The following is a 14,834-nucleotide window of genomic DNA, read 5'->3' as shown; positions in this document are numbered from 1 at the left end:
GGTGGCTGGATGGCATCACCGATGCAGTAGGCCTGAGCTTAAATGGACTCCAGAGGATGGTAGAGGACAGGAAGGCCTGGAGGAATGTTGTCCATGGGGTTGCGATGGCTTGGACATGACTTCACGACTAACAACATGCCCTAATGACTGGCTGGGTGGGCGTGGGTGAGGGGTCATGTGACTGGATGGGAGTGAGTAATGTTGAGTTGGTCATGCCCACCCAGGTTTTGTGGCTCCCGGTGTTTTTGTTTCTGTGGGAAATGGGTCCAAATGGCTCTTTTGAGTGTTTTAGGTTGCTGACCTCTGTTTTAGACTGATAAAAACAATACTATAGTTTTAAATTGCAGGGATATAAACAATTTATTTGATGTTTTCAGGAGAGCTACGTTGGGAAAATATTTTTTTCAAAGTAACCCATTAAGGCTTATCAGCAATCAAGTTCTGATTATTAGTGACCCAGCTGCTAGTCTGTTTTTTTCTCTTCTGTGGGTGGAGTGAAACCTTACCTTTTTCACTGTGCCTCCAGCAAAAAGATTAAGCATGTGGTTTTTGCTATTACAGGGCTTATTCTGAATGCTGTTTCAGTTGGTGGAATTTCAAATGTGCTTGTTGATTTCCAGCCAGACGTATTTTAGAAAATGGAATGGGTTTGTAATGCACTTCAAAGGGCTGGCTAAAAGGAAAAGCGGAAAATTAATAAATATAGCGAATAAAGGCAGCCTGGGGAGGATTCTTGCCACTGCACAATTGAAACTCAAGTGCTTCTTTTTTTCTATACATTTAGAACAGGACAAACGTAAGAGTGGTTGTTCAAAAGTGAAGACCATATTCCCATAAGGCACTAAGCCACAAACTGGAACGCTACTCTAACTTGGGGTAGAAAATATACTTCCATTTTTTCGCAACATATTGTTAAAACCGCTTCAATCTTGACTGCAGAAAATATGACTTCAGTAACAGAGTTATTAATACTTGGAACATACTAGAATAGAATAGAATAGAATAGAATAGAATAGAATAGAATAGAATTTTTTATTGGCCAAGTGTGATTGGACACACAAGGAATTTGTCTTGGTGCATATGCTCTCAGTGTACATAAAAGAAAAGATACGTTCATCAAAGTACAACATTTACAACACAATTGATGACTACCTGACTCTGTGGTCTCTACTCAAAATCCCCAAATCTTTAACCAAAAACTGTCTATTATTGATCTCACCCCATTCCTAAGAGAAGGGGCGTGCACAAACATGCCTACCATTCCTATCCTATTGTTTCCTTTCATTATATTTTTATTTTTTATATTTCCTTTCATTATATTTTTATTTTTATTTATTTATTTATTTTGTCACAACATCATATAAAAAGGATTATATAGTATATAAACATATATATGAGTAAATATTAGGAGGTATAAGCATCAATATATATATAGGAAGAAGAAAAGAAAAACAATAGGACAGGAACGGTAGGCACGTTTGTGCGCTTATGCATGCCCCTTATGGTCCTCTTAGGAATGGGGTGAGGTCAATAGTAGACAGTTTTTGGTTAAAGCTTTTAGGATTATGGGAAGAGACCACAGAGTCAGGTAAAGTATTCCAGGCACTGATGATTCTGTTACAGAAATCATATTTTCTGCAATCTAGATTAAAGCGGTTAACATTAAGTTTAAATCTATTGGTTGCTCTTGTATTGTTGCAATTAAAGCTGAAGTAGTCTTTGACAGGAAGGACATTACAATAGATGATTCTATGAGTTAAACTTAGGTCTTGTCGAAGGCGACGGAGTTCCAAGTTTTCAAAGCCTAGGATTTCAAGTCTGGTGGGATAAGGTATTTTGTTGTTTTCAGAGGAATGGAGAACTCTTCTTGTAAAATATTTCTGGACTCGTTCTTTATTTCTGTAAAACATTTCTGGACTCAAAGAGAACACAATTACTTGCGATATGGTCACAAAGATCATTAATGTATAGTATGAAGAGTGTTGGTCCAAGGACGCTGCCTTGAGGAACGCCACTCTTGACAGGAACAGGATTTGATAGAGTATTGCCAATTTTGACCACTTGTTGTCTATTAGACAGAAAAGCAGATATCCATTTGTGAAGGGGTCCTGAAATGCCATAGGATTTTAGTTTTAGGAGAAGTTTATCGTGTACTACTGAGTCAAAAGCTTTGCAGAAGTCTACGTAGATTGCATCTATTGTTTTGCCTTGATCAAGATTTGTAGTCCATATGTTTTTACAGTGAAGAAGTTGTAAGTTGCATGATAATTTATCCTGAAACCAAATTGTTTATTGGAGACTAGGTTGTTAGTTTATAAGTGTGAGGTAATGGATTGATTGATGATTGATTCCATGACTTTGCAGGTGACGCAGCACAGAGAGATCGGTCTGTAATTTTCAACTAAGCTGGGGTCTCCTTTTTTGAAGATAGGGATGACTGTGGCTAGTGACCAAAGTTTGGGAAGGGAACTGGTAGTGAAAGCTTTGTCAAAGATTATGCTTAGGGGTTCTGCTATATTAGTGGAAAGTTTTTTTAAGAAGTATGCGCATAGTCCATCAGGTCCAATAAATAGCGATGGTTTCAAGTTATGAAGAGCTTTTTCAACGTTATCTTCTGTGAAATCTATATGGGTTAAGTCATCATATTCAATGCTGGTGCTTTTATGGAATGTCGAATATGTGTTATTGCTGTTAACAAAAACTGAGCCAAAGAAACTGTTGAAGAGGTTAGCTTTAACTGTTTCGTCATTGTATTCTTTGTTGTTAGAATCTTTTAGTGGTGGGATGGATCTTGAGTCTTTAAGTTTATTGTTAACAAAATTATAAAAGGCACGACTGGAATTTGTGCGCAAAAGGTCCTCTTCTTGCTTGGTGTGGTAATTTGTGCATTCAGTTTTTATTTGGTTGCATATATTTTTGTAGCGGTTTTTGAAATTTGCTACATAGCCTTTTTTGTTTCTTTTCCAGAGGGATTTTTTTTTGGATTGAAGCTTTTTTATTGATTTGGGTAGTTTGTTTTTCCTGGTCATGGTGGTCATTTGTGGTACATATAGTTTAATGACTTTATTGATTTCAAGTAGGAAAACTCTATAGTGGTCTATATATCCAATTTATATAGTTATTACATGCTTATATATATGCTTATATGTTATATAGTTGCTTCATGCTTATGCTTATGTATGCTGTTATGACAAATTAATTAATTAATTAATTAATTAATTAATAAAAACGCCATCCACCTTTCGAGGTGGAAACTCCTGAAAACCGCAGTGCTGCAATCGGTAACGTTCCCCGACTTCCAAAAGAAAGCAGCCTACGGCACCCAGCATCGCCTCTTCGCCCGTCTGAAATTCAAGACGCAGGAAAGCGAACCTGCTGCAACTATTCCTTCCATCAAACGTTTGATAGAAGGAGCAGCCGACAGGTGCAACAGCCATGACTGTTTGTGTTTTCCAACTTGGATCGCTGCATATTTCTTAGCGCCTGGGTTCAGTGGGTTTCGCGAAATCAAAAGCCTGGCTTAAATGGACCGTGGCTATCTTAATCAGCGAACTCGCGTCGTGCAGCCACTTTCCATGCCCATTGTGAGATTCGAACCCAGGATTTGGATGGAGGGAAAAGCAACCCTTACAATAAACCCATATGCGAAACGTCAAGAAGAGGATTGGAGGCGCGCTGAGCCAAAAGGCGGGGCCCAATGGGAGTCAAGCGCGCGCGAGCCCGAGGGTGGGACCTCATCGTGGTGTGGAATGTTTTGGGCGCGGCGCTTCCGGGTTGGGCTCCTGACATTTCTATCCAATCCAGACGCGCCGCGGCCCGCACAGCGCCAGTAGGCAACACGGACGCAAGTGCTGTTGGAAGGAGCTCTAGCCGCAGCTCCCGAGGAGCGCATGGGCAGTGCTTTCCTCGCCGAGTCTTCAACGAGCGCGTGCGCGGTGTGGTCGGGCGGTGTCGGTTCCGGGTAAAGCGGGGATAGGAGCGGCTGCGAGAGCTTCTTGATTAGATCAGCCATGGCTGCAGCGGCGGCGACAGCGGCCCCGGGAGGAGCTGGAGCCGTGCCAGTGTCCGGAGTGCCAAGATTGGGAGTGGAGACCGTGAAAGGTCAGGCATTTGACGTGGGACCACGTTATACTGACCTGCAGTACATCGGCGAGGGGGCGTACGGCATGGTCTGGTAAGTGAGCGCGAGCCCTGCAAATTGGCCCTGAACGGGATCCATACCTGGGGGAAACGTCCAAAGAATTATCTGGCGTGCCTCTTTCTGCAAACTGGCTTCGCGCGGCCACCGTACCCGCTTTTAAAAGCTTCCGCCATGTTGTTTCTTAGTTACCGAAGTCCTACAAGGCTGCACGTTATTTTACTTAATCCGGAACTTGCTTCCTCTCCGCCCCCCCCAACTCCTTTAAGGGTCCCTGCCCCGCCGGGTCTTTTCCTTCCGCTCCCGGCGCCTGGCGACTTCGGATCCATGCAATTGCAAGGGCGCGTTGCAGCGGCTGTCTGTCAAAGCTGGCTTTTAAAACCCAACACAGCCGTCGCAGGCAGCCCTGCCAAGTCATTGTTGTATTCCGAGCGCCTCCCCGAAAGCAGCCTTCGCAGGCTGTTACCTTCCTGTGCCAATATTTGCAGGTTCCCTGTGAAAGGCTTAGGGTGCCTTGAAGCTGGGAACTGGGAGCTGGTATACTTTTTGGGCTTGTCGGTATCGAAGATGCAAAAACAAAACAGAACAAAAAACCCGCGAAGGTTAACACTTTCCTTTTCTCCGCGGGCGCAGCAGGTTCAGTAAAACAACCTGAGGATGAACTTTATTTAGTTCCATAAATTACGGGGGGGGGAAAGCGTTTCTTTGAAGTGTTGGCAAGCCTATATCCCTCCATTCAGTCCTTTATGCATTATAGTTACTAAGCTGCACAGCAGCCCCCATCCAGGTGTCAACCTCAGCTAAACAGTCTGGCCTTTTTAAATCACTATCCCTTCAGGGCAGATCTTCACCAACTGTGCTAAGTGTCATATAGATACTAATTGATCTAATTATAATACACGCTGGCTCCTTTGCTCAGCCTTTGGTTTACATTAAAGCTAAGAGTGTCTTAAGCAGGACTGTCTTGAGTGCTGCATTGTTGCTACAATGATTCTCAAGATGCTTATTGAGAATTATTTTATTCCAAACAGCCATTCATTTAACATCAGTAAATTGGTTACTTGGGTCTTGTATCAGATTTCCCATATTCTGTAATTCTCCAATTTTTATTGCTCATAATCCGATCTGTGTAGATTTGGAACTAATATACTATGTGTTAATCAGGGCAGCACATATAGATGCCCAAGTATTTATGTGGTAGCATGTGTATTTGATGTCGGTAAGTGTATTTGCATGATATACTTATCAAGCAGCCCAGTTTTCTAGATTTGCAAAACCTATCTGCTGTTGAGATCTCAGAGGTTTCACTTCTGTTCGGTAGCCTTGGCAACAGCCAGCTCTTTCTCGGATTATAATAGTTGTTGTCCCACATTGGTATAATGTGTTATTAGTGTTTTCTCGTTCCTTCCTTTGCTTCCAAAATTAAAATAAACATTCAAGCTTTCTGGTGGTTCATCTTGTGCATAGAATGTTTCTTCTTGTTCTGAATTTCTAGAGTGATCCTCTTCTATTGGAGAGTGAAATTATTTATCAGTTTTGATCATAAACAGTTATAGAGTCACTTGTCTGATATGGGCAATGAAGAAATGAAGTAAAAATAAATAAAAATATACTGAGGATTCCAGTATGCATTTGCATTTGTTTCTTTACAGCTCAGCATATGATCACGTCAACAAGATCCGAGCTGCAATCAAAAAGATCAGTCCTTTTGAGCACCAGACATATTGCCAACGCACACTGCGAGAGATCAAGATACTCCTGCGCTTCAAACATGAAAATGTCATCGGCATTAATGACATTCTTCGTGCACCTACCATTGATCAGATGCGTGATGTGTATCCTTGCAGACCAGACTTGGGTCTTTTCATGTGTGATCTGCTTGGAGAAAGGTGTATGCATAGAGAAAATGTTCTATAGTCTATTCAGTCTCATTCTGGTCCATTTTTAATGAAATGTATTGCTTAGAAGCTTTAGCTCATTCTGAATATAATAATGTCAATTAGGGTATGATTATGCCAGAAACTGGGCTGGCTTCCATTTGCCTTCTGGCATAGCTCCAGGTGTTGCTTTCTTAATAATTGGACTTATCAAACAGTTGTCCCTTTATATCCTCTAAAATTAAGAAAGCTTCTTCAGTCACATCCCTTTGCTTGTTTTTATACAGCAGCTGGTAAAGTGATGATGATCTACTTTAAACAGGAGATGAATTGAACCTGGTGTGAATCTGGCTTCAGTTATGCTTCTTTTCTGGCTTTGAGCTATTAAAAGCAAACTCAACTTGTGGCTGCTGTTATCATTTATTTGACCACTTCTAGAGATGCTGCCTACTGTATTCTTTTCAGGAAGTTACTTTCCTTGACAGCTTCCCTTCCTTCCCCTTTCCTGGTGGAGAGGGGTATTGTTTGTCTTTTTTCAGATATATAGTTCAGGATTTGATGGAGACGGATCTCTATAAGCTTCTGAAGACCCAGCAGCTCAGCAATGACCATATCTGCTACTTTCTGTATCAGATTCTTCGAGGGCTGAAATACATTCACTCTGCCAATGTGCTTCACCGGGATTTGAAGCCAAGCAATCTTCTCATCAACACCACATGTGATCTGAAGGTGGCATTCTAAATCTTTTGCTAAACCTTCTGCACCTGGCAACAATCTCTTCCCTGCTTCATTCTTCAGGGCAATTAATTCTCCATTTATTTGGGGGTTGCCACTCCATGGTTCTCTCTCTTCTTACAGATCTGTGATTTTGGCTTAGCCCGAATTGCTGATCCAGACCACGATCACACAGGATTCTTAACAGAGTATGTTGCCACTCGCTGGTATCGAGCTCCTGAAATCATGCTTAATTCCAAGGTAAATTAATTAGAATGAATAGAACATGTTAGCCAGAACACCCAATAGACATTTATTATACCTCCAGTTTAGTTGAGTGTAAAGTTTCCCCGCTTCTCAAAAAAAGAAAAGGTAATGCCTTGCACCTGCCATAAAAACAACATGATTAAGTTGTAACACAATTCTGGAGCCCGGATCAGCCTAGTTTCAATACGTAGCAGAATCACAGTATCGCAATTCTTATATTAGCCTTTCACTTACTTGTACAAATTACCATAGCAGTCCTAGCATACCTAATCCACATGGAGGCCTAACTAAAGGACGCTAGTATGAGGAAGACTGTTGCATAGGCTAGGCTGGAGAAACTTAAGTTTTCCTGAAAATGTTTCCTTTTCTGGGTCCACAGTTTAAGATGCTTCTCTTACATTAAACTGAAAAGTTTATTTGCTAGGAAGGAAACATCCATGTCAATAAAAGGATGACAATGCATGGCTTAACAGCAGCTGAGAGCAGAGTCAGAAATCCTTAGCTTCTATTTCTGTGTCTTCTCCCCCTTTCCAGGGCTACACTAAGTCCATCGATATATGGTCAGTGGGCTGCATCTTGGCTGAGATGCTGTCAAATCGACCTATCTTTCCTGGCAAGCACTACCTGGACCAGCTGAACCACATCCTTGGTAAGAGGGAAAGCGACTGAACAAAGGCTTTGACAGGGTGGCCTTGTAAGAGACTTGTTCTGAGCAGCTTCTTGAATCGGTAACTGATTCTATCTTTCTCCTGCTCATAAGGCCTCCCCATTATAATGCTCATTTCTCCTCTAGGGTTTGCAATTACATAGATGTGCAATGGCTCTCTCCACCCATCTCTGCAGGTATTTTGGGTTCCCCGTCTCAGGATGACCTGAACTGCATCATCAACACGAAGGCTCGCAATTATCTCCAGTCATTGCCTCAAAAGCCCAAAGTTCCTTGGGCTAAACTGTTCCCAAAGGCTGATCCAAAAGGTAAGGGAGAAAGAAGGCTGAAAATGCATGGCTTTGTCCTTTGCCTGACATGTTTGGTTCTTGATTGATAAATCAGTCTTCAGCTACTGGCTGACAGACCAGAATTCTTCAGCCTTTTGTAGCTTGGTAGGCACTATTAATGTTCCATCAAAATCAATATTTTGACATCAGAGATTTTTTTATAATTACACACTTAGAAACGGCGGAGCTCATCTGAAAGTGTTATTAACAGTGTTCCCATTCTTATTTTATTTAAAAGTTAAATTTCTGTATCCTCAACTATTCTGTAAAACTTTCACCAAGCCATCCATCCACTAGTAAGGCCCAATTTGGGTGAAGACCATTTCTACACTTCATCATTTAGAAACTAGCTATCCTTTTTAATGTGGTTGGAGATCTTTATGCAAAAACTGATTGGTGTGCCTAAAACCACACACGTGGTACAATATAGGCAGAATGGCCCTATATTTCATTTTCTGCCTCCTTTCATTTAGGCTAGAGGTGGGGAACTATGGCCTAAATGGCTGGCTCAGGAATGCTGGGAGTTGAAGTCCACAAGTCATAAAAGGGCCATAGTTCCCCACCCCCGATTTAGTTAGGCTGTTAGGGTACCAATAAAGATTATCAAGAAAAGAGAATTCTTCTGTCATTTAAACAGTCTGTGCATTCTCGGCAACTCGATGCAGGAAGACTAACTTCCTTTCTCTCTCTTCAGTTGTACCTCACAATTCGAAAATATGCATTTAGATCAGCCTTCCTCAATACGATAACAACGAAATGTGTATGTTACGGTCAACATCATTCCCAGCTTTCAGTGGAAGATACATGCTGAAGGGGAGAGAGACAGATATACAAACAGTATCTTATACTAATTCTTGTGTGACATTGATGTGAAGTTTTTTTAAATACAGCTAGTTCCTAGAGCAGCTTAATCTGTAACAGAAGCAGGCAATTTTTTGTGGTTGAAGGATGCAGGGTATGCGGTGATGGTGAAGTAATATTACTGGAAGAGGGCCAAAAGCTTTGTTCCTTTTTTTGAGCAAAATGTTGCATTAAGCTTCAGAGATCAATGGTTTTGCTTTGGCGATAGAAGGGGACTCTAGAGTAGGAGTGTCCTGACGTACAACCTTACTTATATTATACTATTATATGATATAAAGTAATATTATATATTAGGCAGTATGTTTTATTTATTTATTAATCTTATATGCTGCCCATCTTACCGAGATGTGACTCAAGGCGGCTTAGAATCATAAAAACATGATAAAACATTAAAATGTCAAAACAGTAAATATTAACATTACAACTGATTTAAAATTGATAAAATGGGAAGGAAGGGAGCAAGAGGCACAAGGGGAGGAAGTGGTGTCTTATTCCATTAACCACCTCTAGAATGAGACACGCACATGCACCCACACACCTTCCCCCAAGTTAGGTATGTAAAGCTGCAATAATGTGTATAGAAACTTATTTTCTAACAGTTAAACAATTTGCATTCAACTTTTGTGCATGACTTGAATGTTGAATAAAAATTGTTTAATTATTAAAATTCAATAAAATTTATGTTAAAAAAATAAACTTATTTTCATGTGATCCACCCAATTTCTATTGCCCAATTCTGTATTTTTTCTCTAAAATGAACTCTTTTCATCAAACATCAGTTTTCAAAGCCTCTTTATCTTTTATTCTCTGTTCTGCCCATCATCTGTTAGTCTAGCATTTATGTATATTTCTTTCCTAGGCAGACATGAGGCAGCACCGTTAGTACAAAATGATAAACATTGTTCTAAAGATCCTGCTAGTCTTATTTATTTCATAAATAAAACTTAAGATAAATAGACTTAAGGATCTGAATAGACTGTGAATAACCAGGAAAGTTAAGTTTAACTTGTATTAAAGATATTGTTCATATGGACACAGTTCTAGGCTGCATAAACAGAAGGATAGAATCAAGATCATGTAAAATGTTAATACCAATTTATAATGCCTTGGTAAGGCCACACTTGGAATACTGCATCCAGTTCTGGTCACCACAATGTAAAAAAGATGTGGAGATTCTAGAAAGAGTGCAGAGAAGAGCAACAAAGATGATTAGGGGACTGGAGGCTAAAACATAAGAATGGCTGCAGGAACAGGGTATGTCTAGTTTAATGAAAAGGAGGACTGGGGTGACATGATAGCAGTGTTCCAATATCTCGGGGGCTGCCGAGGGGGTCAACCTATTCTCCAAAGCACCTGAAGGCAGGACAAGAAGCAATGGGTGGAAACTAATCAAGGAATGATTCAACCTAGAACTAAGGAGAAATTTTCTGACAGAACAATTAATCAGTGGAACAACTTGCCTCCAGAAGTTGTAAATGCTCCAACACTGGAAGTTTATAAGAAGATGTTGGATAACCATTTGTCTGAAGTGATGTAGGGTTTCCTGTCTAAGCAGGGGTTGAACTAGAAGATCTCCAAGGTCCCTTCCAACTCTTACTGTATCCTAAATCAGGCTGCTATGGTAATGAAAAACTTCAAATTATAAAAAAAAATTAAAGAGGAAAGTATTCGTATTTGCCACATGTAAGAATATTACTATCTAGATTTACACTATCTTTTAGACTGTCTTATTTCAAAAATGGAATTGGCAGATGGAGAAGACAACAAAATTGGTTAAGGGTGGGGGACTAGGAAAAGCATTGGAGTTCTTAAGGAAGAAAAGTGAGCTGATGAAGATGATCTTTCAATTAAAGTAAATTGGGTTTTTTTGAGCAGTGCTCTGATATACAGATAGTAGATTAAATTGGCGACAAAGATTTTGAATAAAGAATTGGAAGTTCTGTTTCATATAAAATTATAATTTATATGAGATTTCTGGCCACATAAGAAGAGATGAGAAATATTGGTCAGTAACATCAATCATACTGAAAGCAACTAAAACATAATTTTTAGTAACTGTAATAACTATGTTCTCATAGGGATGGCCACTGTTTAAAACTTTTTCAGTACTGGCATCTTTAAGATGCCTGGACTTCAACTCCCAGCATGTTGGCTAGGGAATTCTGGAGCTGAAGTCCACACATTTTAAGTAGCCAAGTTTGAAAAACATAGACTGCCGTCCACTTCGGAGGCACTCCGCTTTTGTTTTGTGAGAGGGTTGTGGGCTTTACAGAGGATGGTGGCCCAGATTCCTGGTCTGAATCAGCAGGGCTTTTCTTATGGGGAAAATACGCCCTCCGACTCAGTCTTCAGGTTTCATCTGCTTGCTGAGACAAATTACCGCAGAAATCAGATAAACGTTTCCTGCATTGCTGCCTGCTACCACTGGGGGATGCATTGCAACCATCCCTTTAATAAACAAAATGGAATATTCTTGTTGCCACTTGTGGTCCGGCAACTGATCCTGCATCATTTCATTTTTTCTTTATCCCTTTCAGCTCTGGACCTGCTGGATAAAATGTTGACCTTTAATCCCAATAAGCGTATCACAGTGGAGGAGTCTTTGGCACACCCTTACCTTGAGCAGTACTACGACCCTTCAGATGAGGTGCGGGTTCTTTTCTTTGAAGGGGGTGGGCGGTGTCTTTTAAAATGACGACTGGAGAAGGGCTCAGAAATTGACATCATGGCTTTAATGTGGCTGGGAAGCAGAATTTCTACATTCTGTTTTCTCTCTCTGTCTCTCTCTCTCTCTCTTCATCCCATACTAGCCAGTTGCTGAGGAACCGTTCAGATTTGACATGGAGCTGGATGACTTGCCCAAAGAGAAGCTGAAAGAACTGATATTTGAAGAAACTGCACGATTCCAGCCTGCCTATCAAGGGCCCTGAGAGCCTATTCAGGCCAGTGGCAAGTATAGCTGTTCCTCTTCAAGGGTGGCTAATTTAGCGTCAGGAAAATCTTTAACCCAGGGATGTAACCTATGAATCCCATTCCCTAATCATGGCATTACTTGTAAATATGAGGAGGGGGTTTCTTAAGCAAGGCACCATTCCCAGAGCCCTCTGCCTTGGAAGAATCAATTTAGAATAGACATAGAAGGGACCTTGGAGGTCTTCTAGTCCAAACCCCTGCTTAGACAGGGAACCCTTATACCATTTCAGACAAATGGTTATCCAATCTCTTCTTAAAAACTTCCAGTGTAGGAGCATTTGCAACTTCTGGAGGCAGCTCGTTCCATTGATTAATTGTTCTAACTGTCAGGAAATTTTTTCTTAATTCTAGGTTGATTCTCTCCTTGATTAGTTTCCATCCATTGCTGATTTTATTCTTGAACAACTGGATTAAAAAGCAGCCCTGTGCAAAAAGATCAGCAGATGCTCTGGTTGTCCCCATGGGTTTATTTATTCATTAAACATATCTGCTGTCCATCTTTCCATCTGGTGACTCTAGGTGACTTACAACAAATAAAAACAATATAAATCATAAAAAAATATTAAAACGATTGGATATTAATATTAAAATAAAGATATCTAAGGAAAAGAGCAAAATACAAATAGTGCGGAGGTGGAATCTTCTATCTGTCTACTGTCCAACTTCAGTCTGGAATGCCCCCACCGGGACCCCAGGCCAATCCACAGGGCCAGGTTTTAAGGACCTGGAAGGCTAAAATGGTGGGGACTGATCTCACTTCAAAGAGTTTGATATTCCAGGAGTTGTAAAGCCACAGCTCTTCTCCTGATAATCCTTTGTGGCAAGAGAAAAGAGCCCCTTATGACAAGTCTGTGTTTTATAACAGGGGTCTCCAACCTTGTCCCTTTAAGACTTGTGGACTTCAATTCCCAGAGTCCCTCAGCCAGCAAAGCAAAGCTGGCTGAGGAACTCTGGGAGTTGAAGTCCACAAGTCTTAAAGGGACCAAGGTTGGAGACCCCTGTTTTAGCAATTAAATGTGGCTACATCTTAATGTACAAAATAGAGCTGCGGTCAATACCTCCCAGGCGCCAGCTGGTGAATCTTCTTTCCCTTCTTCTTTCAGGTCGCTGCTTCACCAGGAGATGATTTGGGACTGTACCCAGCTCCCCCTTTGGAATGTTGAGGGGAGCATAGGATTCAGGGGTACCAACTCCAGGGTGCCCCTGTAGACTTGCTGTACAACTGCGCTTTGCTACGTGGCTGTGAACCCTGGTAACCCATCTCTGGACCCCCGTAATGTGATGTGTTGGGGTGAGACCCTGGTGCCCAGGTTGGGGAAGGGGGGGCTGCTCCCTCCCTATTGAGAGGGAAAAGAAAACAGTCTCCCCTCCCTTTATCCCTTTTCAAAGCAACGAAAGGGGTGTCGTCTCCTTTTTTGGCATTCTACTGTCTTTGTTAATGAGTTAATAAACTAATCCTATTTTAGCAGGGCCATTTTCTGATCCCTTGGGCATTATTAGCAAGGGCAACTGAAATCAGATCCTGGTTCTTGGACATACACTTTGTATCTTTCTTCTGTAATCCTCTGAACCCCACTACATTTAGAAAACTGGGAGCAGAACCTTAAACTTTCTGACTGCCCAGCTTTTCTGCAACACTCCTTAATAAGAATCCAGGAGCCTTGATTCCTTCCTGCACAAATAGAGGGCATGTCTGTGCTGGTGTTTATCAACTGATTTATGCCACTTTTGAAACACCTGAAATGCACATTTGACCTTGGTGGTCATTCTAAGGAACTTCTGAAATGCAGTGCAAGGAAAGATCCTGTGATGATGAAAAATATGTCTGGTTTGAGAGCGACAAATACCTTTCCCTCCGCTTCTAACCGTTATGTAAGAACCTGTGCAGATGAAAAGGAAGTCCTTACATTTCTTCTGCTTTCTCAACCTAGAGACTTAAGATTTTTGGTTGTCTGCCTTCCCTCTCCGCCCTTGCATTTAATAAATTGGGTGAGTGTGCGTGTGTGTGTGTGTGTGTGTGTGTGTATGTGTAAACTGCTGCATACCTTGAGAAATCAGTTGGCCTCTGCAATGGCACAGCACTTTGTCTTGCTGCTACGAACTAACATGGCTGCCCTCCATTCCTTTCTCAATAGTTTTAAATGCCGATTTTTAATTCCTGCTCTTCGTCATGCAAAGCAAAGTCCCTCAAGAAGTGGAACTTACAGTTTGGGGCAAGTGTGAATTGGGAAGTTGGAAAATCACCGATCACAGTTCTGTTTTCTAAAGGGGTAGTCATCCTGCCCTAAAACCACCAGACTGTGTCAGGTAGAAAGAGTGGTTGTTGTTTTTTGGAGAAATACAGGGGGTTGTTTGGGTGTCCACTGTCATGAGTGGAAATGAACCACTCCCCCCTTGAAAGTTAGCCTTTGCAGGAAAACTGCTGCTCAGATGGCCCCACCTCTCCCCGCCCTTCCACGTGTGCCATTTTTCAGTACCAGTTGTTTTTCCTAAAATTTCCAGTTCTCAAAGATAAGAAATGCTCTAAGCAGAACATTGGGATTTGGGACGTGTTTTTTGTTTGTTTGTTTGTTTGTTTGTTTCCCTTAACCTTCCGTTTGAATGAAGGAGAAACTTCTGTGTTCAGACAGCATTGCCTGCTTGTCCTAGCTGTCATGATATGCAGTGAGCTTTCCTCCTAGGGTGTGTTGCCATTTGAAAGAACTTGCATTAAAGGGAATTAATGTTTCTCCATCCTTCCCTGCTTCGGATTGTATAAAGACCCTAAAATAAATCATTCCTTTATTCCTTCAGCAGCTGTTATGTCTTAATTTGGGGGTTGGGGGAATGGATTGTTAAATTAGACCCCTTTTTAAGTTTCAAGGCCAGTGACCTGAGCAGACATCATATTTTAGAGATCAAGATGAATATAGATAGTCCTCGATTTATGGCCGCAATTGAGCCCAAAATTTCCATTGCTAAGCAAGATGGTTATTAACTGAGTTTTTCCCCATTTTACCACCTTTCTT

General features: G+C 41.2%; 1 protein-coding gene across 2 annotated transcripts; it reads left to right on the top strand.

Annotated features, from left to right (window-relative positions):
• The first annotated feature begins 3,825 nt into the window (after positions 1 to 3,825).
• Positions 3,826 to 14,618, top strand: MAPK3 (mitogen-activated protein kinase 3). Of its 2 annotated transcripts, none has more exons than XM_058182249.1 (9): positions 3,826 to 4,174; positions 5,791 to 5,973; positions 6,555 to 6,744; positions 6,874 to 6,990; positions 7,531 to 7,645; positions 7,840 to 7,971; positions 11,391 to 11,500; positions 11,664 to 11,795; positions 12,930 to 14,618. In XM_058182249.1, the coding sequence occupies exons 1-8, from the start codon at positions 4,011 to 4,013 to the stop codon at positions 11,781 to 11,783; spliced, it is 1,131 nt and encodes a 376-aa protein (XP_058038232.1). In that variant the 5' UTR covers positions 3,826 to 4,010; the 3' UTR covers positions 11,784 to 11,795; positions 12,930 to 14,618. The 2 variants fall into 2 exon arrangements, with proteins under 2 accessions (XP_058038232.1, XP_058038231.1); XM_058182248.1 differs by having other exon boundaries at positions 3,828 to 4,174; positions 11,664 to 11,802.
• The last annotated feature ends 216 nt before the right edge of the window (positions 14,619 to 14,834 follow it).

This window comes from Ahaetulla prasina, chromosome 4 (assembly GCF_028640845.1).
Source record: "Ahaetulla prasina isolate Xishuangbanna chromosome 4, ASM2864084v1, whole genome shotgun sequence".
In the NCBI taxonomy this organism is placed as follows: Eukaryota; Metazoa; Chordata; class Lepidosauria; order Squamata; family Colubridae; genus Ahaetulla; species Ahaetulla prasina.
The sequence above is the reverse complement of the archived record's forward strand: the minus strand, read 5'-3'. Positions and strand labels throughout refer to the sequence as shown.